Source organism: Mesoplodon densirostris, chromosome 4 (assembly GCF_025265405.1).
Source record: "Mesoplodon densirostris isolate mMesDen1 chromosome 4, mMesDen1 primary haplotype, whole genome shotgun sequence".
In the NCBI taxonomy this organism is placed as follows: Eukaryota; Metazoa; Chordata; class Mammalia; order Artiodactyla; family Ziphiidae; genus Mesoplodon; species Mesoplodon densirostris.
The window spans coordinates 151,535,735-151,559,676 of record NC_082664.1 but is presented as its reverse complement, the minus strand read 5'-3'; the positions used below and the strand labels follow the sequence as shown (position 1 = coordinate 151,559,676).

The following is a 23,942-nucleotide window of genomic DNA, read 5'->3' as shown; positions in this document are numbered from 1 at the left end:
GCAGCTATAAATAGTTACCATTTATTGTTTACTATGTGCCAGGCATTGTGCTGAATACTCTGCCTAAGAAATTGGCTTAAGAGGAGATAAGTTTTGTTTTGTTTTGTTTTGTTTTTAATTTATTTTTGGCTGCGTTGGGTCTTTGTTGCTGTGCGTGGGCTTTCTCTAGTAACAGCGAGCCGGGGCTACTCTTCATTGCAGTGCATGAGCTTCTCATTGTGGTGGCTTCTCTTTTGCAGAGCACGGGCTCTAGGTGCGCGAACTTCAGTAGTTGTGGCACATGGACTCAGTAGTTGTGGTGCATGGGCTTAGTTGCTCCGCAGCGTGTGGGATCTTCCTGGACCAGGGCGCGAACCCATGTCCCCTGCATTGACAGGCGGATTCTTAACCACTGTGCCACCAGGGAAGCCCGAGATAAGATTTTGAGAAAATTATGCTTTAGGAAGGTTTATCTGGCTAAGGTGTAGATAAAGAGGAAAGGAGATTTACAGTCTGATATCAGAGATGTTTAAGACTGGCCCATGCCTTGGCAAATGTATTTATTTAAAGAGTACAGACGTGAACAAGTAAGGCCTTTTAAAGTGTACATATTTAGCATCAAATACTGTCTTTCTAAACCTCAGAAACTTGGACTTCATGATTAGAAAGAAGGCTGCGAGTTAGTAATTTCTGTCTTGTCAGTCTAGTATTATTCTTGGCTCCATTTTTCATTCATTATTATGAAATTATAGGGGAATTCCTTGGCGGTCCAGTCGTTAAGACTCCACGCTTTCACTGTTGAGGGCCCAGGTTCAGTCCCTTGTCGGGGAACTAAGATCCCACAAGCCATGTGGTGCAGCCAAAAAAATAATAATAAAAATTTAAAAATAAAAGAAAATTATGAAGTTACAGAGTATCTTTTTGAAGTTTAAAAAATTTGGTAAAGGAAGTTTACATCAAATGTCAATGTTTAAAATATTGATTCCTATCTTCCATTTCCAGTACCATAAAATCCTAATTTGGGGGTGCAGGACTGGTTTTATTTTAAAGACTATCCACACTGCTTATTTCTCTGTTTTGGCTTCAATTCTTGGGGCATTTCCCTAAAATCAGTAGCATTTATTGCATGTTTACTATATGTTAGGCACTTAATACTTCCTCATTTAATTCTTACTGTAAGTGATTCCAAAGTTAGAGATGCAGAAGCTAAGGTTCAGAGAGGCTAAGTAATTTGCCTGTGTTAGTAAATAGATTCAGTAGGCAACCGTAACTACATCTCATGCTCTAAATCACTCAGCCAGATTACAGTTCACCTCGCCATTGGAGGTTAGCCAAGGAAAGCTAATACAATGCTATTTGTTAACAGTTCTGTCAAAAGTTTCATTTCATCTTCCTTAATTAAATCTTAAGATTGCCTTCTGACAGTATGCTTATTTTTTCACATTGTAGTATTTGAGGAGTGTTTCACATTTTCAATTTAGCAACCCTGTTTTTGATAGGAAGCAGTTGTGTCACAGGTGAAAACTTGAGCTCAGAGAAGTGGTTATGACTTGGTCTGCTGATACAAACCTGTATTTGTATTTGTAGGTAGGAAAAAGAAATGAAGCTATCAGCTATGGATTTTGAGAATGTTACTAGGTTGTGAAACTGCTTGTTTGGAATGATTCTTCAGATTGCTGCCCTAAATATATGATCTTTTTAACATGAATTATGCTAGAGAGTTTAATATTTTTAGACCTTCCATTCAACTCACGTATGTGTATTAATCCATTTTCAGGGTTTGAATGTCGGTGTGGAAATGTTTACTGTGGTGTACACCGTTACTCAGATGTACACAATTGCTCTTACAATTACAAAGCTGATGCTGCTGAGAAAATCAGAAAAGAAAATCCAGTAGTTGTTGGTGAAAAGATCCAGAAGATTTGAACTCCTGGAATAAAAAATCCTTCGACCATCTGCAAACTAAAAATTGACTTGAGTTTTTTTTTCCTAGTCATTGGGAATGTAGAGCAATGTATCTTGCATAGACCTTTTAATCATGCATGTCATCAGAAGAATAGATTTTTGTTTTTGTTTTGAAAATGACTCCGAACATTTATTTACATTGCAGTTTCTGTGGCTGAAAAGACTTAAGTAAACTTTACAAGTATTATCCTTTTAAGATCATTTTAATTTTAGTTGAGTGCAGAGGGCTTTTATAACAAACGTGGAGAAATGTTGGAGGGCTGTGATTTTTCCAGTATTAAACATGCATGCGTTAATCTTGCAGTTTATTTTCTCATTGTGTATGTATATATAGCTTTTCTCTGCAGCACGATTTCTCTTTTGATAAATGCCCTTTAGGGCACAACTAGTTATCAGTAACTGAATGTATCTTAATCATTATGGCTGCTTCTGTTTTTCATTAACAAAGGTTATACATATGTTAGCATATAGTTTCTTTGCACCCACTATTTATGTCTGAATCATTTGTCACAGGAGAGTGTGTGCTGATGAGATTCTAAGTTTGTGTGTTTTTAAATTTTTTTGAGTAAGGGAAGGAAAAGCTGTATGCATTTCATTGCTGACTGCAGGTTTCTTTCAGATTACGTTCATTGGTCTGTGTGTATACAATATGAAGAATGATCTGAAGTAATTGTGCTGTATTTATGTTTATCTACCAGTCTTTGATTAAATAAAAAGGAAAACCGTAATGTTCCCTTGTATTACTTTTTCTCTTATTCTTTCTGGTAGTTCATTTTGGCTTCTGGTCCTTCAGTTTTCTACTTTACTTAATTTTGTGAGATGAACTCACATCTGTTTGTGAGTAATCTTAGGATGACAAACTGTGATCTTACATTCCTGTGAGTCGAACATGTCATATTTTCTAGCTCTTGTCTGATTCTCTGTTCTGAACTCTGTCACACTGAATTAGCATCCAGTAGAAGCTTCGTTTTGGTAGGATTAGAGAAACAGAAACAGCATAACTCAAACACGGCAGTTGGAGAATTGTGAAGTAGAAAGACCATTTGTCCTGTGGTTTCAAACTTACCTGGCCGCCAACCTTTTTAAAACTTGAAATATTATGTAAAAAAGATTAAAATAGTATTTTACAATACAAATGTCTATGTTTACATTTGTTTGCTTACTACTTGTATACTCTATCATAGTATGTATATTCTACCTTCATATGTCATATGTAATGATGGCTTAGCATTGAAATCTGTAAATGAGAGAAAACCATTATGACTATCTCAATAGATCCAGTTAAAGTATTTATTAGAATTTAATACCCATTCATGATAAAAACCCTTGATAAATTAGGACGAAAAAGGAATTTCCTTAAGGTGATAGTTTCTATGTAAAACCAAATAAACAAAAGACAAGCATCTTCCAAAAAGAGGAAAATTCATTTCCCTTTAAAGTCAGAAACAAAGGGCTGGTTTTCCACTATCAGTGCTTATATTCAAAATTGTGTCAGAAATCCTAGCCAATTTTATAAGAAATAGAAAGTAGTAAACTCATTATTTGTACATTACATTTTTGGTTTTTTAGAAAGCCCAAATAAATCTAAAGAGAAAGTACCAGAAATACAGGGTTTTGTTAGGTGGTAGGTGTAACATTAATTTTCAGAAGGCAGTTGCATCTCTTTATAGCAGAAACAACTAGAAAACTGGAGGACATCTTTTACAATACCAAGTACCTAGGAAATTAACAATGTTATGTTGAAGGCCTCTTTAAGAAAAAATTCTTGGGCTTCCCTGGTGGCGCAGTGGTTGAAAGTCCGCCTGCTGGTACAGGGGACACGGGTTCGTGCCCCGGTCCGGCAAGATCCCACATGCCGCGGAGCGGCTGGGCCCGTGAGCCATGGCCGCTGAGCCTGCGCGTCCGGAGCCTGTGCTCCACAACGGGAGAGGCCACAATAGTGAGAGGCCCGCATACCGCAAAAGAAATTTAAAAAATAAGTAAACATTATTAAGAGATAACTAAGACCTCAAAAAATAGACATGTTCATAGCTAGGCAGACAATATCATGAAGATGTCATTTGTACCCAAATAGACCTATAGATTCAAAGCAATTCCTATCAAAAATCCCACCAAGTTTTCTCCTGGAACTTATTAAAGTGATTCTAAAGTAAAAGATAAAGAGCAAAAGGCCTAGGACATTTCAGAAAGGAAAGAGCAGGGAGGTGGGCGTTTTTCCTGCTGATGTTAAGACTCACTGTGAAGCCATGTTAATTAAAATAGTGTGGTATTAGCTAAGGCCTGTACAGAATCCCAGTAGATTAGACCAAAATGCCCAGAAAAAGCCATGCATGAGCTGAACTTGGTATAAGAGAGATGGGACACCACACTGGGGAAAGGAGGCTATTAGATACTGAGAGCACAACTGGTTATCAGTGTGGAAAAAGGTGAAAATTGATCCCTATGTCATACCATAGGGGAAAGAAATTAATATCTTAAATGTAAAACAAAATTTTTAAACTTTGAAAAAAAAATGATCACTGCTTAGACGTTGGGATACAGAAGGACTGTTTTAAGACACAAAGCATTAACTGAAAGTATTATTGATGAATTTGTCTATTAAAATGAGGCATTTTAAACCAAAAATACCTTAAGGTATCTTCAAAGAAAGGGAAAAGCCAAGTTACAAACCAGCAGAAGTTACAGTGCAAATCAAGACCATAGTAAGATACTATTTTACACTCATTCAATTGGCAAAAATTTAAAAGTCTGGCAGTATCTAGTGTTGGAGGGATTCCACATAATCTCTTAAAGGTTCCTGTTATTAACCAAAAGTGGTTCAATCCTTCAAATGCTTTGGTAATTAATACCTTTTAAAGTTGGACTTTCAAACATCCTATAATCCAGAAATTTTACTCTTAAGTGTATACCCAAGACAAACTTGCACATAGGTGTAACAGGAGACATACAGGAATTTTCATAGCATTGTTTACAGAAAGCAAAAATCCAGAAACCACTCAAGTCCCCATTGAAGAATGATGGGTAAATAAAATGTGATATATTCTTACAGTGGAATAGAAATATAGTGATCAGAACTAGAGATCCCTAGAGACAACAAAATAGAAGTACCAGATAGCCAAAATACACCTTTTTGCAAGTCACATAGATGGAATTTATATGAAGAGAAAGCAGGGTAGTGATAACAAAATTCAGTATGATATCCTTAGATGGGAATAGGCCAGGCATGTGGTACCATATGATCAAGGCCTTGACTTTTTTAGACATAACTAAAAGCAGGCTATGTGTGAGCCAATGCTGAGAGTCTTATGAACCAAAAATTATGATTAATCCAATTTCCTGTACCTGAAGTCCAAAGTCATAATTATGAACCTTTTTTATGACCACATGTTAAAATCGGGAGTTTTGGCAATGATTTGTTATTTCTTTTTTCTCCATGCAAATGGTTTATTCTTAAAAACTTTTATTGAATATTTAGGAAAAAGTCCAAAATACAGGTAAATAAGTCAAAAGAGGTAATCCTTTTTAGAGATAATTATACAAATTGCTTAATTGCGACTTTAGTTCTAAGTAACTCAGCTTACTAGTATGGCTGACCATTTCTAATGTAGATGGTTAGTTGTTCGATGGTGTTTCTAGATAAAACACCAAAGCCATGATTCATGAAAAAAAATTTTAAGTTGGACTTTTTTACAATTAAAAATTGTTCTGCAAAAGACATTGTTAAGAGAACAAAAAGACAAGCCACAGACTGGGAGAAAATAGTAGCAAAACACATTAAAGACTTCTAAATATAAAGATAACTCTTAACTGTATGGAAACAACCCAATTAAAAAGTGGTCAAAATATCAAGACACCTCATCAAAGAAGATATACAGATGGCAAATAAGCAAATGAAAAGATGGTCAACATAATATGTCATTGGAGAATTGCAAGATAAAATGAGAAAGCACTACATACCTATTAGAATGGCTAAAATCCAGAACAACACCAAATGCCGTTGAGGATGTGGAGCAACAGGAACTCTCATTCGTTGGTGATGGGAATGCAACATGGGACAGAAGAAAGTTTGGCAGTTTCTTAAAGCTAATCATAGTCTTACAACCTAGCAATTGCACTCCTAGGTATTTGTCAAATGAGTTAAAAACTATGTCCACTCAGAAATCTGTACCCAAATGTTTTTAGGAGTTTTATCCATAATTGTCAAAAATTGGAAGCAACGAAGATGTCCTTCAGATGTACCAAAAAACGGTGGTATATCTATATAATGGAACAGTATTCAGCAATAGAAAGAAATGGGCCATCAAGGCACAAAAGAACATGGAGGAACTTTAAATATATTGCTCAGTGAAATAAGCTGTCTGAAAAGGCTTGCTACTATATGACATTCTGGAAAACGCAAAACTATAGAGACAGTAGAGTGGTGGCTATGGGTTCAGGTAGAGGAAAAAAGGAATAAATAGGTGAAGCACAGGGGATTTTAAGGCAGTGAAACAGTCTACATGACACTGTAATGGTGTATACATAACAGTATGCATTTGTCCAAACTCATAGAACTGTACAACACAAAAAGCAGAACCCTGGGAATTCCCTGGTGGTCCAGTTGTTAGGACTGGGCGCTTTCACAGCCAGGGGCCCAGGTTCGATCCCTGATTGGGGAACTCAGATCCCACAAGCCACGAGGCACAGACCAAAAAAAAAAAAAACCCTAAGGTAGACCTTGGACTTTAGTTAATAATATTGTATCAATACTTGTTTATCAGTGATGGCAAATGTACCATACAAATCCAAGATGTTAATAATAGAGGAAACTCTGTCAGGGCAGGGGTGTATATGAGAACTCTTTGTACTTTCTGCTTAATTTTTCTGTGAACCAAACACTGCTGTAAAAAAGTCTATTAGTTAAAAGGACAAGGAAAGTGGCTGTCCTCTGTTGGTAGGTTCAGACAACTGTAGAGACCCCTGCAGAAGATGCTTGGGACCTGCTGCTTCTGGCTGTCTGGTTTGGTCTACTTTTAGGTAGCATAGCAAACCTTTCACCTCAAAAAAAAAAAAAGTCACGTTAAATTTCAGGGCCATGGGACACCACTGCATACAGCAGAGTCTATAGGTATACTGTCTAGTAGAGTAACCACTAGTTTATACGTGGCTTTTTAAATTTAAGGGACTTCCCTGGTGGCACAGTGGTTAAGAATCTGCCTGCCAATACAGGGGACACGGGTTCAAGCCCTGGTCCGGGAAGATCCCACATGCCGCGGAGCAACTAAGCCCGTGCGCCACAGCTACTGAGCCTGCGCTCTAGAGCCCATGAGCCACAACTACAGAAGCCCGCGTGCCTAGAGCCCATGCTCCACAACAAGAGAAGCCACTGCAATGAGAAGACCGTGCACCGCAACGAAGAGTAGCCCCCGCTCACGGCAACTAGAGAAAGCCTGCGCGCAGTAAGGCCCAAGGCAGCCAAAAATAAAATAATTAAATAAATTTATTTAAAATTTTTTAATTTAAATTTTTTTAATTTATTCTTTATTTTTAAATAAATAAATTTATTAAAATTTTTAAATTTATTTTTAATTTTTACTTTTGGCTGCGTTGGGTCTCCGTTGCTGTGCACGGGCTTTCTCTAGTTGTGGTGAGCAGGGGCTGCTCTTCATTGTGGTGCCCGGGCTTCTCATTGTGGTGGCTTCTCTTGTTGAAGAGCGTGGACTCTAGGCGTGTGGGCTTCAGTAGTTGTGGCACACGGGCTCTAGAGCGCAGGCTCAGTAGTTGTGGCTTGTGGGCTCTAGAGCGCAGGCTCAATTGTTGTGGCTCACGGGCTCTAGAGCACAGGCTCAGTAGTTGTAGCGCACGGGCTTAGTTGCTCTGCAGCATGTGGGAGCTTCCCGGGCCAGGGCTCGAACCCGTGTACCCTGCATTGGCAGGCGGATTCTTAACCACTGCGCCACCAGGGAAGCCCCTTAAATTGAAATTTAAATCTGTTAAAAATAAAATGAAGACTTTGATTCCTCATTCACTGGTCACATTTCAAATGCTCCAGTAGCTCCATCTTGGTTAGCACAGATACAGAACAACTTCATCACCTCAGAACAATCTATTAGCAGTGGTCTAGCCCAGTGTGTTGTGTCCAGGGGAGCTGTGCTGATTTCCCTCAATGCGCAAGCAGGAGTCCCAAGATCTGACGCAGGAAAGAGCAGATTTGGACCACCCCCTCCAAAGAGAATGTGGGCAAGGTAGACGCTGAAGATTCAGGACTCCCCTGGTCTGTCCGGCAAGGGGGATGCAGTAGCGGGGTTTGGAATAGTAAGCAGAGAAGGCAGATGGCAGACTAGGAGTAGAGCTTTTGGTCTGGAAGCCTTAGGTAAGAGAGAAGCAGGTCTAAACTTAGTGCTATATTGCTGGGGTTTCTTAGAAAGGAAGGAGAAGGGATATTTATGAGAGATGTATTTCAGTGGGCAGTTATTGTTGACAGGAAAGCAATGTTTGGGGAGAGACGCACTGAGAATTGTCTCTGCAACTATGCCAAACAGGTTGGATACAGAGTACATGTTAAATGTTGAAATTTCTCTGCACTTCTGGGTACAGGATGTGACCCACAGCTAAAGCTCAAAAAGACCCTGAAATTCAGATGGGAAAAGGAAAAATTGGGATGGGAAAACTCTTAAAGTATTCATACAAAAAAGCAAAACAAAGTTATAAGTATCTTGTTGAAATCACAGAGGAGGATCTGAAAAGTTGCATGTGCTTTGATAACAATAAACGAAAGCTCCTTGTATGGTACACATTATTATCGAGTCAATTGACAGTGATATTCTCTCTACTTAACATGCTGCTTATTTATGGGTCTTTCAGATCCTGCTTAAATCCAAAATGGCTTTGAGGTAGTATTCCATCAAAACATGGATACAATAGTACCTGAAGCAATTAAAGCAGACTAAAGACAGAATAAAAGAGGGCTGGAAGAAGAAAATTTGTCTTGCAAAAAACCCAGCCCTGGTTGAGCTGGTTCATTTGGCTCTGCTTCAGAATTATCAAGAAAAAGAGGAAAAAACAAAACAAACAAAAGAAAAAAAAAGAGAGGGAGCTATGATAGAGACCGAGCTCTGCAATGAAGCAAATGTCTTCTCTCCTTAAGACTCAGGCTCAGAAATGCTTATTGTACACGTTTTAGAGGGGACACCATGTGTTTGGCATGTATACCATACACTTTAGCATCAGAGGGATGTGTATCATGTGCAAACATGAGTGACGTTCTGTTCTCTCCAAGGAGTTCAACCTTTAGAGGACCTTGCAACTGGACTCAAGTAATGCAAGTGCAAGTGAAATTTGTAGGGTGGGGAGAAGGGAATGGATGGATTCCTTAGGGTTGCCCAAAAAGGCCACCCTCCTTCTCCCAGTGCAGGCAGAGTCCATTTCCTGCTTACCTGAATGGCAGTTGCCAGCCTCTCAGAGCCCTTGCAAGACATCTGCACCCTGGATTCAGAAAGCCCTTTCCAGTTCTCTTGTAAGGGAGTCAGGGGCATGCTTGTGTGAACGAGGCCAGCAGTGCAGCTCTTGGAGCCTCTTGTGGGCTACATTTTAGCATCCGAGGGAGGTACTGAATTTGGTGCTACAGAGGCTCAAACCAGCCCTTCATGATGGAGGTGCCAAAACTCACTTCCGGTCCTGAAAGCACCCGTACCCTTCGACCCAGGAATTTACCCTCCAGCAAAAGTGTAGGAAAAGGAAAACATTTTGTGCGTGCAGATCTCATGGCTCCATTATTATTACAATCCCAAACATTGCAATTTCTTCAGCTGATGAAAATGATAATAATGAAGCCTATTTGGCCACAAGGAAAAATGTTCAGGAGAAAAATGTAAGGAAAGACTGAAAAATTGCCTCTCTGTAAAGTTCACAAAGATGGAAAAATCATATGCATAACAAAAGGAACGAGCAAATAACATGAAAATGTGAAAACTGTAGGATGGTGGGATTACAGGCAATATTTTTTCCTTAAAACTCTTTTTTATAATTGTTGTAATGTACATGCTCAACACACTCCCTCCCAAAAGAGAAGAAAGAAAAAATATAGTGTATTTGCAAGTTACTTCAAATGTTTTTTTCCAAATAGACAACAGCTTTGGTGTCTTCAGACACTATATATAATTAGTGGGTTGGCAAGTCTATTTTATTTATTTATTTTTTTATTTATTTATTTTTTTTTTCTTTTTGCGGTATGCGGGCCTCTCACTGTTGTGGCCTCTCCCGTTGCGGAGCACAGGCTCCGGATGCGCAGGCCCAGCGGCCATGGCTCACGGGCCCAGCCGCTCCGTGGCATATGGGATCCTCCCAGACCGGGGCACGAACCCGTATCCCCTGCATCGGCAGGCGGACTCTTAACCACTGCGCCACCAGGGAGGCCCGGCAAGTCTATTTTAAAACTACGAAATGTTCCTCCCCCTTCAACTATCTCATGTCCACACCCCTTCCCATACACACATCAGCCCCACACCCTTCCCCCCAAAAGTTTTCTCTTTACATGGTTTTTATCATCTAGGCTTTCATTAGCTTGTGAGTATTCAGGGGAAGCTCCTGGCCCATTGCTCACACAGCCCATGCTACGAAAATAAGGAAGCTGCTGTGCAGTATGCCCAGGGCCTGGATGGGGTGGAGGGCAGGGGAGGAGGCTCACTGGTTATTGATTAATTGCCTTTAGTCAGCAGTTTCTTATTATTTATTTAAGTATTTATGGAGTACCTATTCTGTGCCAGGTGTTTTGCTGGGCGTTGACAAAGCTACACAAAGAATAAGAAAGATAGTTCCTGTCTCTAAGGGGAGGGGCAGGGCCAGTACAGGACAAGTAAATAGTTCATTGCCCTGCAGCTAAAGAGTCACTAGAATTCTGTAGGTATTAGATGCTGCCTGGAAGAGTAACCAAAAGTGGGGTCCAGCTGCTGGCTGCTCAAAAGCCAATAAAGAGGCAAGGTTGGTGGAAAGGAAAGCTTGCTTTATTTTGGATGCTGGCAACTGGGGGGCAGGGGGGAAGGTGGTCTCCTGTCCGAAGGCTGACTCCCCTCTCTGACAATCGGGGGCAAGAGCTTTTATAGACGGAGGCAGGGGGCTACATGCAGAAACAGCACAGTCAGCTCTGACAGTCATCTTGAACTTGGTCATTGGTGGTCTGATCAGCGTCATCTTGATTGTTTTAGGTACAGTTAATCTTCAGTTCCAGGGTTGGTTTCCATTTCTTTGAGGCCAGTTCTCTGCATTGTGGCAGCTTATGTCATGGCTACAGTCTGGTCATCATGTGGTTAACTTCTTCCACCTGGTGTGGGTTTCGGTACCTACAAGACAGATCACAGGATATGGCTCAGAATATTATCTGTAGCCCTTGAGGAGAAACTAAAGGTCCTTGACTTTGCTTACTGTCTAAACTATTATTGTTTAGTCCCGTTTGCTTTTCTTTGCTTCTGCATTTTCTCACTTCTCTGATTAAACTTATCTTTTTGTTTGTTTGTTTTTGTTTTTGCGGTACGTGGGCCTCTCACTGCTGTGGCCTCTCCCGTTGCGGAGCACAGGCTCCGGACGCACAGGCTCAGCAGCCATGGCTCACGGGCCCAGCCACTCCGCGGCATGTGGGATCTTCCCGGACTGGGGCACGAACCCATGTCCCCTGCATCAGCAGGCGGACTCTCAACGACTGTGCCACCAGGGAAGCCCTAAACTTATCTTTTGGCTAAAGTATTTCCACAGACAAAAGGCAGGCGGAGGACATGGTGGGCATAGACCATAGGGTCCTGCTCCGTTTCAGAAGGCTTCTTATTATTATAAGGCCACAGAACAAGAGTTGGGACCCTGTCCTGTTTCTTTTCCCCTTTCTGGAACCTGCCAGAATGAGTCAGAACATCTACCACTGCCAGAGACCGCCCTTCATCCCCCCTCCCCCCACCCAGGGCAGACTTAACCAAAACTGAGGTCTACCCTTGGCACAGACACTCGGGGCAAGAGATGAGAGCCGAGAACAGGTTGAGCAAGAGGGAGCCCCTTGCAGGGTGACCACTGGTCAGCTCCAACCATCCGGGCCTAGGGAGGGGGTTCAGCAGCAGCCCTACTTGTAATACCCCCTCATCTCAGGCATTCTGGTTTCAGGCCCTCTTATCTCACATGATGCCACCAACCCAGCCTCTCCTCCCTCCAAGCCAAACTGCAGGGCAGCCTCCCTAACTCTGCAGGGTTGTGTGTGTGTATTTTTTTTTTAATTAAAAAAAATTTTTATTAATTTTTTGGCTGCAGTGGGTCTTCGTTGTGGTGCACTGTCTTATCATTGCAGTAGCTTCTCGTTGCGGAGCACCGGCTCTAGGCGCTTGGGCTTTAGTAGTTGCAGCACACAGGCTCAGTAGTTGTGGCACACGGGCTTAGTTGCTCCATGGCATGTGGGATCTTCCCAGACCAGGGCTCGAACCCATGTCCCCTGCATTAGCAGGTGGATTCTTAACCCCTGTGCCACAAGGGAAGTCCCAGTCACCCACAGTTTTAATACTTGATTCTAACTACAAGCTCTTTGGTACACACTTTACTGCTGATCTTGTTGAAAAGGCAGCGTTGTTTTAGAGGTGAGGTCAGAGAAAGGAAGACAGGGAGGAACAGCTGGGAGACTTGGGACTGGCTGTTGACAGATGTGTTTGAAGAATGAAGATGACTGAACCTGATTTAGGGAGCAGGATAGTGGATGAGAGGAGATATGGGCAAGACATTGCAGGCAAAGGAGGTGCAACTTCTCATTTACTTTTAGGTCTTTCCATCTATCATTATTATTCATTATGAAATGTTTTTGAAGGGAAACAGTTTGTTATATTTACAAACCTTAGGATGATTCTGCCACCTTTAAAATGTTGTTTAAAAATAATTTCTAGGATTTTGACTTAAATTTGTTTTCAAATTTATTTTCAGACATCTCTGCTTGTGTATCCATTAATTCTTTAACTTTGGACTCTGTCGTAAGAATTCCCAAGCAAATTAATCAGAAGTCAGTGTTGCAAATACTGGTTTGTGTATTGATGAGTATTGTGCAGCCTATACTTTAATTTTAACCCACTTAAAGAAATAATTTTGTTAGGTTTCTAAGAAATTGCATTTCTGGGGCTTCCCTGGTGGCGCAGTGGTTGAGAGTCCGCCTGCCAATGCAGGGGACACGGGTTCGTGCCTCGGTCTGGGAAGATGCCACATGCCGCGGAGCAGCTGGGCCCGTGAGCCATGGCCGCTGAGCCTGCGTGTCCGGAGCCTGTGCTCCACAACGGGAGAGGCCACAACAGTGAGAGGCCCGTGTACCGCAAAAAAAAAAAAAAAAAAAAAAAAAAAAATTGCATTTCTATTATAAATGTATTTTCAGTCAGTGCTGACCACTTTATCTTTATAGCTGTGTTCTCTCCTTTTCTGATTGTCCTCTTCAAAAAGAAAAGCAAAACCCAGGCACAAAGAAATGGCTAACTTTCTGGTTGGATGTCCCTGGGGGTAAAAAAGTAGTTAATTGATAACTAACTCTGTGCCAGGCATTATTTGACCATCACAGAAATCCTGGAGTAGGTATTGTCATTATGTCTGTTTTACAGATGAGGAAACGGATGATTGGAGAGTTTAACTTGCCTAAAGCTACACACTTTTGGTGCTGTCAGAGGTGGATCTCAAATCTTCATCCTTTTTGCTGTTAGTCACCAGCATTGCAAAGAGGATTAAGGTGTAAATTTGTTCTTCTTCTCTCCCTCCCTTCCTTCATTTTTTTCTCCCTCACTCCCTTTCCCTTTCTTTTCTCTCTGTATTTTTTTTCTCAGTCTCCCCTTTCAATCTTTACACACAAACAAATAGTTTCTGTATGCCAGGCACAAATGCTCCACAATTAATTCAATTCTCCTATCAACTCTGTGAAGCAGGAACCATGATCATCAACGTCATACAAAGAAAGCTGAGGCAGAAAGGGGTTAAGTAACTTGTCCAAGGTCAAACATCTTGTCAGTGTCACTTTAGCACGAGAATATGAAATAAACAGGTGAGTTATATTTTCTAGAATATTAATCTCATTAATGTAAGCTTTCCAAACAGGCACGACTGTTCCTTTCCCCGATAGAGTGGAAATGCTATAGCTGACAGATTAGCATGGTTTATGAAGGCAGAAAGGACGAGACTGGAAGCATTGTACCAGCCCAGGAGGCAGCGTCTGGCGTCAAAGGGTCGGCTGTGTCCCGGAAACCCAACAAGACTTCTGTTGAGCAGAAGAGCGGGCCACGCAGCCGGGGGAAAACGAGGCTGAAGTCACCAGGGGCAGAGCCTTAAACGCCAAGCTGGGGATTGCTCTCGGTAGGACCAGGGCCCCTGGGCCTGGCAGCTGGACCGAGGTCTCCCGGGAGGTGGACTCCGGGACGAGGACATTCAAAGAGGAGGCGGGGCTGCTTGCGAAGGGTCAAAACTGTAGTGGGAGAGCCCGGAAGGACTGTGCGGGGGTGGAGCTTGCGAAGCTGGAGTGACAGGGAGAGGAGGGATTGTGCAGGGGTGGAGTTTGCGGAGGAATAGGCCTCGTGGAGGGGCGGTCTCTTGGTGGGCGGGGGCTCCAGGAGGGGCGGAGCCCTCGGAGGGGGCGGGCCGGGTCCTACCGTGTCACAGCGTCCACTCTGGAGGGACGGGCCTGAAGAGGCGGAGCCCGCAGGAGGCGTGACCCTGCCTGACCACCTCTGCGAATCCAGTCCTGCTGGCCGCGCGCAGCCCGCAGCCTGCCACCCTGCTCCGTGCCCACCAGCATGTCTTTCGTCCCAGTGGCCGAGGATTCCGACTTCCCCATCCACAACCTGCCCTACGGCGTCTTCTCCACCAAAGGCAACGTGAGCTGCAGCGCTCGGCTTCCGGGCGCGGGGAGGGAGGGCTTCCCCTCCACCCGGGACCCCCACGCCACCTTCCTGCTCCGCACCGGGCCTCAGCCCAGCCCTGCCACCTCCGCCAGCACCCGACGGAGCAGGACGTCGGGCCCGTCGTTTCCCTGCCGGACGCCTCTCGCGAAGACCCCCGGTGTCATTTGGGGCCTAACGAGCGGTGCCTCGCATTCTCCTCCCTGGGGAGTGCGATGGGAGGTGGGGTGGAGGCAAGGGCCTTTTTTCTTTGGAGGGGCCGATCATGGAGAGTACTTGTGGGTTCACATCCCTCCTGGTAGCTTTCTAGATGTGCAAGTTATTGAAATTCTCAGCCTCAGTTTCTGCAGGTTTGTGTGAGAATTAAATGCAAAATGAAACGATACATATGAGTCTCCCTTTCAGGTAGGCAGAGCAAGTTCTCTTATTACAGAGGAGTTGAAGCACAGTCATGCTGTCTACTCCGAAGTCATTTGGCTTTGTTGTCTTCCCCCAAGGCACCACGTTGTGACCGGTTGTTTTCTCCCAGGTTAGCCTCTAACCCTAGAACTCGGGAAATATTAACTGACCCGGTATTTTCAGTAGCTCGGAGGGATGAGTGCCTTTGCTGATCAGAAGAAGCCCTTTTGGGCAGAGAAATGAAATTTCACTTAGTAAGTGTAGTCTGATTGGCAGAAAGAAATCTTTGAAAACTGGGGGTTTATCAACAAATATATAAGAAGGTCCCTGGGTGGGGAAAGCAGATTCCCCTGGATTTATTCATGGTATTTTGGGCTTAGCTTTCTGCTCCCAACTTTAAAGGTAAACTCCTGATTCATAGCAGCCCAGAATCTGCTTGCGCCCAAGTGTTCGGGAACTGTTTGCTAAATGGAGTTCCTGGCAGTTAGCCCCTTCCTGGAAACTGGGTTTCCTGACCCCATGGCAAAAAAATGCCTAGGTCTAGAAGATTCAACATGTGGTTTCACAACTGCCTGACCTGGCCAGTTGTTGCAAGGATGCAAAAAGGTAACACTCAGTCCCCTGGAGGGCCGCAAATACAAATAAGAGGCATGTTAAACCTTAACCTGTGTTAGCCAAGTGCACTCTGCTGGCGAGTCCTCCCCTGCACTCCTCTGACACTTTGTCCTCAGCTGTGTGTCCTCATCCTTCACTCTACAAATCCATTAGGCAGAAGCCTTTGGTGGTGGGGGGGGTGTGCTCTGACTTGCTCTCCCAGAAGACTCTGGAATGAATGCCCCTTAGGGTATGGCTAGTGGCTTTCAGACTCCATGCCCCAGCAGTTCCACACTAGAATGTGCAAGGACAGCCACTAGGGAGGTTCACTGCCCTCTGACAAGAGTGCTGGGGGTTGGTAGTGGGCCCCCTGGGCATTGCAGAAGGCTGAGGGCCTTCAAGTGGAACAGGCTGTGTCTGAAGCTATGGCTGCAGGCACTGGGCATTCCAAAGGTGGTGGCTGCCTCTCCAGGCTGACCTAGTCGCCGGGGCACAGCCTCTCTCTCCTCCATGCCAGTGGCCAGCCATGCACAATTTGGGTGGAACAATAGTGAATTAATCTGGCTTTCATTTTAGTCATTCTTTTATTCAGTGAATGCTTATGAACCCCAACTCTGGGCCAGATTCTGGGCTGGGAGTTGGGGATCAAAGGCACACGGGACACCCTCCCTCCATCTTGGGTTGCTCATGGACTAGTAGAGCAGACCCTGGCGCTCTCTGTGAAGACAGGGACCGTGGCTTCTGAGAAACAGATGCTGCAGTAATCTGGAGCTGACGGCCAAGGTGCTCAAGTCCCGTGGTTCCGGCCCTGCCTCTGCCTCCAGACCCTCTGCTCTCTCCAGCCAGACTGGCTGCCTTTCAGTTTCTGAAACATTTTTTAAAATATTTATTTATTTACTTTGGCTGCACTGGGTCTTAGATGCAGCACTGGGGATCTTTTAGTTGCAGCAAACTCTTAGTTGCAGCATGTGGAATCTAGTTCCTCAACCAGGGATCGAACCCAGGCCCCCTGCATTGGGGGCGCAGAGTCTTAACTGCTGGACCACCACGGAAGTCCCAGTTTCTGGAACTTTCTAAGAGCGGTTTCCTGCCTCAGGACCTTCGCACATATTGTTCTTTCTATCTGGAATACTCTTTTTTCCTACTCTATGTATGCCTGATTTCTTCTCACTCTTCTGGGCCCAGCTTAAATGTCACCTCCTCAGAGCTGTCCCCTAAGCACCCTCACTGAACGAACTCACCACTGAACTCCAGCCACAGTTATCATCTGTCACCTACACCGTGTGCTTCCTTTTGCTTTGGAGGGTGGGAACCATGTCTCTCCTCTATCGTCAGTGCTTCTGCAGCCTTAGTATACTGCTGGGATGAAGTGGATGCTCCATAAATTTTTTTGTCTGGGTGAATGTCTGCCCTGTGTCTGGTCTGGTGATAAGAGATTTACAGATGTTAATTAATTGAATTCTTACTACAAACTTGCTGTTGTGCTACTGTCCCCATTTTACAGATGAGGAAACTGAGGCTCAGAGAGGCTAAGAGTTCTGCTCCAGGTCTCACAGCCAGTAAGAGGCAGATTTGGGGTTCCACCCCACAGCTGTGAGCTCCCAAACCCCATCCTTTTCCCTCTGTCAAGCTGGGAGGTGGGTAAAGCTTTCCTTTGGACAACATTCTATCGGATATGACCAAATGTTATAAAGCAGAGGCAATGCACACGCATTCTCTTAAAGTTAAACATAGGATATCTCTTACTAATTGTCTCCCTCAGGTTATACATGGGAACCTGAGGCCCTCAGAGGACCAAGGACTTGTCCAAAATGATAAGATGGTGAATGACAGAGTAGGCAGGACCCCAGGGATCGGAAGTCTAACACTGAAGAAAATAACTCCCAACAGTTAAAGTAGAGGGACTCACCCTCTCAGCTCCTCATGTCTAGGTCTAGAAGATTCAACATATGGTTTCACAATTGCCAGGGTTTGAAACACAAGGGCAGCTTCTCGCCATTGCTTGCAGCCGAGGAGGCAGGCAGCCACACTTTTGATTAGGTCTCTGATGTTGCTCAGTGGCCTTGGCTCCTTCCTGCAGCTTGGTGTGGAGGCCAGGGTCAGAGAAGTGGCCCAGGGGTCTGCCTGCATATCCCTTAAGTGGGCAGCCGCTGGGGTCCAGGTGGCCCAGCTCATTGCCCAGGGAGATGAGGCCCAGGGAGCTGGGAATGAGGACCAGCCTCTCCAGGCAGCTTCCTCATGGGCAGGGTCTGCCCGGGGCCTCAGGGCCAGGTGAGGGTGTGGCTCCGGTCTACCCCTGTGCACGGAGGGATAGCCATCTTCTCTCAGCCCCCTGAAATGAGCAGCCACCGGAGATAAGGCCAGCCAGTAGCCCCACCTCTAAACTCCCTGGAACTGAAATGGCAAAGCTGGTGGTTCAGGAGAGCTAGAAGCTCAGCTCAGGACAGAGCTTTAGGAGGTCCGAGTCTGCAGACATGCTCTCAAGTTCCTTGTTGATGAGCAGATTTCAGGGCCATGTGGACAAAGGTCAGGCTTTGCCAAATATTTGCGACATTGTCACACTCAGGGCTGAAGCTGGGATTTGATGGTGCAGAAAGGAACTTTTCCTGCATGCTCTGAGCAGTCTGGCTTCATGCTCCCTGGTGACCCGAGCTCTGCTCTGTTTGAGCCCTAACAGAGCTCATTAGTCCAAGCCCCTGGCCCTCAGCACTGTGCCTGGGACACGCTCTGCTGTGCAGAGGAATTGCCCCCAAGGGAAGGCCTAGGTTAAACCTGAGAAATAATCCAGTTGCCTGGTGAGGTGGTGAGCTCTTCATCACCAGAGGCTTTTAAGCAACACCTGAGAAACTTTGCTGGGGACTTTGCCTGGATAAGGGGCTTGGACTAGGCCTCTTTCAACTTACCCACTCCAAGGGGTGTTTGATTTATTTTCCATTCAGGAAACACAGATTCTTTTCCCTTCTTGTCCTAGAGGCAGACATGGTACCAGGTTCTTCCCGGACAGAGATCACAGGGTCAATTTCTGCCCTTTGAGAGGCAAAGGGAGCTGGGGTACGGTGCTAAGGATCCAGTTCCTCAGTCCCTCTCCATAGAGGGCCATGTAAAGACAAGAGCCATGGGTTCGTAAACAGACAGACTTGCTGTGTAAGTGAGCCAAGCCTGGCTGAGGCTTTGCCCAGTGCTGACCATGCCCCCTTCCTCCCAGCCAAGACCAAGAATCGGCGTGGCGATTGGTGACCAGATCCTAGACCTCAGTGTCATTAAGCACCTCTTCACTGGGCCTGTCCTCTCCCAACACCAGGATGTCTTTGATCAGGTAGGACATTGTGACATGGCTCGTCCTGGATCTCAGTGGCCTTTGTTGCAAATGCCACTAAGAAAATGCCCTTTGCCTTCCGTTTCTGATAGAGGTAGTGCCTTGAGGGCTCAGAGATTTTACTCGGGTAAGGTTGGGGGGTGGCTGTGAGACAGGCTGGCAGGAGGCAGCCTTGGGACAGCGCAGGGTGGGTTCCTGGGTGAGAAGAGTGTCAGTCCCTCCGCAGTCCTGGGCCCTCCCCAGTTGTCTCTGAGATGATGTTCTCCAATAACTGGTTCATTTCCTCATCTTAAGCTGGTTGAGTCTCTGCTTGTTCCAGGCCGGTGCTGGGCCCTCCGAGGGAGGGACCCATGAGCCCTGCCCTCCAGGTTTGATTCCAGCCTGGGAAGAATGGACAGCTTGCCCCAAGTGCCCTCTGTGTTGCCCCCACTTTAGGAGTCAGCCTGAAGGATACGTACATGAGTGATGGACGTGAATTTACTTCCCTGTAGACGGTCCAGTGCTTTGGTGTGCATCCTCCCTCCCGTTCCATGGAAGGAAGATGATATGTATTGAGTACCTCCTATGTGTCAGGAGTTTTACACATGTCTCTTGTTCAATTCTCACGACGACCCTCTGGCGTAGGAATGGAATCCTCATTAGATGGATGAGGGTCTAATCTGAAACGGGACACAATTCTCCCAGCTCACATGGCTACAAGGATTGGAGCTGGGGTTGGAACTCTGGCCTTGAGAATCCACAAGTGCTTTTTCTGCTACACTTCACTGGCTCAGAAACCTCTTCTTAACTTATGTGAAGGGGATTGGTGTAGACTTCAGTACCCCTGCAGACCAGAGGTCCCCCCTGGAGGAACACAGCCATCTTCACTGCAGGCGGGGCCAAGCTTAACCAGGCAGCTGTCCCAGATAGGAGCTCCCAGGCTTTGCCAATTGCAAGTCCATGAGGGGATGAAGCCCCGTCAGGAAAGATGACACATCTCCCCAGCTCGATGAACAGATGACAGAACTAAGAACCGAAGTCCTGAGAGTTTGAACTGGGATAAGTGACAGGGGATCCAGAAAGCTGGCCAGGCTCGCTCCTGTCAGTAGGAGGGGTAGCACAAGGGGCTTTCCTTTCCCATGTGTGATCTTCTTTCTTCCTCCGCATCTTGGTCCTAGCCAACTCTCAACAGCTTCATGGGCCTGGGTCAGGCTGCCTGGAAGGAGGCAAGAGGATTGTTGCAGAACCTGCTGTCCGCCAGCCAAGCCAGGCTCAGAGATGACATGGAGCTTCGGAAGCGGTGAGGGGCCCGTGGACCATGGTGGGTCGGGAGGAGGGGACCTGGCTTGTCGGAAGAGGACGGTGTGGTCGTCGGGGACATTCTGAGTCACGGGTTGGCTGCCTTGGCCTCATCCAGCCCCAACCTGGGCTGCATTTTGGTGAGAGGGCTCTGGGCCAACTGGGATTACGTCTCTGCCTGGACTGGGGTGTCCAGGCCATGCCTGGCCCACCGGCCCACTCCCTTGTTCACTCAGCCATTCCTCTTCAGCATCATTTGTGTCCTTGTCTGGTTTCCAAACAAGGGGTAATTTAGCCCATTGCCTAGAGTGGACCATAGAAGCGAGGGAGAGGCAACTTGTCTTTAGTGGGTGGATGCCCATCCTGGGGTGGCCCCAGGCCAGTCTGGAAGTGCTCGCTGGAGATTGTGAGCAGGACTGGGACCATGATCTAGGCTGAGCCTGTGAATGACCAAAGCTTGACCTGGAAGCCCCTTGTTCTGTGTTTCAGTGCATTCACCTCCCAGGCTTCCGCCACAATGCGTCTTCCGGCCACCATAGGTGAGTCCAGTCTCTTTACCAGGATGCACACGGAGCAGCTGGCTGCTCTGGCAGGCACAGCCTGAGCGAGGGCCTGGCGAGCGGAGCCCGTGGGTGGGAGGGGTGTCTGCCACTCTTTTGCAAATTCCATTGTCTGTTTCAGGAAGCCTTGGCTCCTAGTTTCTTTTTCGTTTCTCAATTGGGAGTTCTCAAAACGAATTTTTACTTTTTTTATTGTTTTTTTTTTTTTTTTTTTTTTTTTTTGCGGTACGCGGGCCTCTCACTGCTGTGGCCTCTCCCGTTGCGGAGCACAGGCTCCGGACGCGCAGGCTCAGCGGCCATGGCTCACGGGCCCAGCCGCTCCGCGGCATGTGGGATCTTCCCGGACCAGGGGCACGAACCCGTATCCCCTGCATCGGCAGGCGGACTCTCAACCACTGCGCCACCAGGGAGGCCCAAAACGAATTTTTAGGGAGGCGAATTTGTGTCGCATGTCGGGCTTGCATGTCAGGCGTGCTCTCCCTGCCCCTTCCGCTCACCCCTCATTGTTCTCCTGCTCCGACCCCCGCTCGGAACTGGCCCCTCTCTGACCTGCGGAATCCAGGTCACTGACAGCATCTCCCGACCTTTCCCCCGCAGGCGACTACACGGACTTCTATTCCTCTCGGCACCACGCCACCAACGTCGGAGTCATGTTTAGGGGCACGGAGAACCCGTTGATGCCCAATTGGTATGTTCTGGACCAGTGTGTGGCTAAGTTCCACGTCTGTCTTTACGTGCCCAGCAGCGTGTTGTCCCAGGAGCTGCCAAGTCCTCTCAGGTTAAGGAAACCCGGGAGGAAAGCTAACAATGACCATGATGTCACCACTTCTGGAAACAGTGGCCTCAGACTCTGGTCCTCCTCTCCCCTCAGCCCTGGACCCGCTGTGGGATCATGGGGACTTCCCTTAAGCCCTTTGATCTAGAGAACACGGGTTGGAATTAGATCCTGACTCACTAACATCCTTCCAGATCCTTTTGTTTGTAAGCTGTGAATTATGGTTCTATTGACAAGTCTTCCATGCCAGCATTCTCCATACTTAGACTCTTCTGATGGATGAGAATCCTCAAGTGTGCCCAGTGCTGCGTTTTCTCAAAGTGTGGTCAGCTCAAAATGGGGGCTGCATGTATTTATTTGATCCTCATTGGGGTTCTTTGGGGTCGCCAAGGCTATGACTGACAACCCCATTTCACAGGAAGGGAAACAGACTTAAAGAAGGAGCAACTTGCCTGAGGACAAACAGGGCTAAAGGCTGTCTCCTAACTCCCAGGTCAAAGCCATTGCCGGAGCCTAGAACGCAGAGCCAAGATCCTTGCCCTTTGCTGTGTGTTGTCCTCTAGATGCGACGGTTATTCAGAGCAGAGTGGCAGGCACACGCCCCAGGCCGAGTGCCCTGGGCCACACACAGTCACTGGGGTGGACAGAGACTTTCCCCTCTTTTAGTGGGTGTTTCAGATAAGCTGTGCCAGAAGGGGCTGCGTCTGTCAGAACCAAGAGGAAGAAGGGGGAAGAGAGTGGGTTACGACCCAGAGAAGTTAAGCAACCAGGCCAAGGTTGCAGAACAAGGCCAGGGTGCATCTAGGACTGCAGGAGGCCAATGAGTCAAGATTCTGGCTCTATGCATGGTCCAGGCCAAGTGGGGGAGTCTCAGCCCATTTCCTTCTGCAGGATAACAGCAAACAGGCTTTTTCAATGTTGGATGCAAAGCGGTCGGCGGCTGTGCCTTTTTTACTTTATGCATATATCCTTTATTATAAAGGTAATATATGCTTGCTGTGATTAACCGAAACAGAAAATACATAAAATACATAAAGTAAAACACTAGAAATTTAAAATGTGCATACCATTGGACCCACAGTCTTACTTTCATGCATCTATCCTACAGAAATGATGTTTGTATTCAAGGGCAAAGATGTTTACCAGCAATCTTTCTAAGGACCCAAAGCTGGAAGCAATCTGAATGGTTATTGGTGGAGGACTAGTTGAAAAATCATGGTCTGTTCACAATATGAAATGTTTTATAGCTGTTGAAAGAAAGATTTAGGATCAAAAGTCATGTGCATGATATATATATATTTTTTTAATAGATTTATTTTATTTATTTATTTATTTTTGGCTGCGTTGGGTCTTTGTTGCTGTGCATGGGCTTTTCTCTGGTTGTGGCAAGAGGGGGCTACTCTTCATTGCAGTGCGCAGGCTTCTCACTGCGGTGGCTTCTCTTGTTGCAGAGCACGGGCTCTAGGTGCGCAGGCTTCAGTAGTTGTGGCATGCGGGCTCAGTAGTTGTGGCTCACGGGCTCTAGAGCACAGGCTCAGTAGTTGTGGCTCGCAGGCTCAGTAGTTGTGGTTCGCGGGCTCTAGAGCACAGGCTCAGTAGTTGTAGCTCACGGGCTTAGTTGCTCTGCTGCATGTGGGATCTTCCCGGACCAGGGCTGAAACCCGTGTCCCCTGCATTGGCAGGTGGATTCTTAACCACTGTGCCACCAGGGAAGCCCCACTTTCATGATATATGAAGTGAAGGTATTGTGTAAAGTGAGTTCTCATTTTTATAAAAAGACAAAGAAAAATATATGTACATTCATACTGTATTTGTTTCTTGTGGTGGCTATAACCAATTACCACAAACTTGGTAGCTTAAAGCAACACAGGTATATTCTCTCACAGTTCTGGAAGTCAGAAGTTTGAAATCAGCCTCACTAGGCCAAAGTTAAGGTGTTGGCAGGGCTGGTTCCTCTGGGAGGCTCTAGGGGAAGAATCCATTTCCTTGTCTTTTTCAGCTTCCAGAGGCTGCCCACGTTCCTTGGCTTGGGACCCCTGCCTCAATAACTCCAACCTCTTGGTTCTGTTACCCCGCAGGGTTCTTGGCCTTCCCCAAGCAATAGAAATTGACTAGAGGCCAGACAAGTAATTCAGGCAAGGCTTTACTGGGGCCCCTGCTGCAGTGGGGGGAGCAAGAACAAACAAGAGGTTCACTTGCTTGCTCGCTCC

The 23,942-nt window shown here is 45.9% G+C and overlaps 2 protein-coding genes across 5 annotated transcripts in view; both read left to right on the top strand.

Moving 5' to 3' along the window:
* The window catches only part of ZFAND6 (zinc finger AN1-type containing 6), a 78,325-nt gene extending 75,245 nt beyond the window's left edge, over nucleotides 1–3,080 (top strand). For all 4 annotated transcript variants that reach the window (XM_060095373.1, XM_060095371.1, XM_060095370.1 and 1 more), the window contains one exon: nucleotides 1,757–3,080. In XM_060095373.1, the coding sequence (XP_059951356.1) occupies nucleotides 1,757–1,905 (149 nt within the window). In that variant the 3' untranslated portion in view covers nucleotides 1,906–3,080. The remainder of the gene's footprint in view (nucleotides 1–1,756) is intronic.
* Nucleotides 3,081–14,665: 11,585 nt separating this feature from the next.
* Nucleotides 14,666–23,942, top strand: part of FAH (fumarylacetoacetate hydrolase) — a 34,284-nt gene continuing 25,007 nt past the window's right edge. The window contains exons 1-5 of the mRNA XM_060095369.1: nucleotides 14,666–14,786; nucleotides 19,009–19,119; nucleotides 20,277–20,398; nucleotides 20,887–20,936; nucleotides 21,555–21,645. Coding sequence (XP_059951352.1) covers nucleotides 14,706–14,786; nucleotides 19,009–19,119; nucleotides 20,277–20,398; nucleotides 20,887–20,936; nucleotides 21,555–21,645 — 455 coding nt within the window. The 5' untranslated portion in view covers nucleotides 14,666–14,705. The remainder of the gene's footprint in view (nucleotides 14,787–19,008; nucleotides 19,120–20,276; nucleotides 20,399–20,886; nucleotides 20,937–21,554; nucleotides 21,646–23,942) is intronic.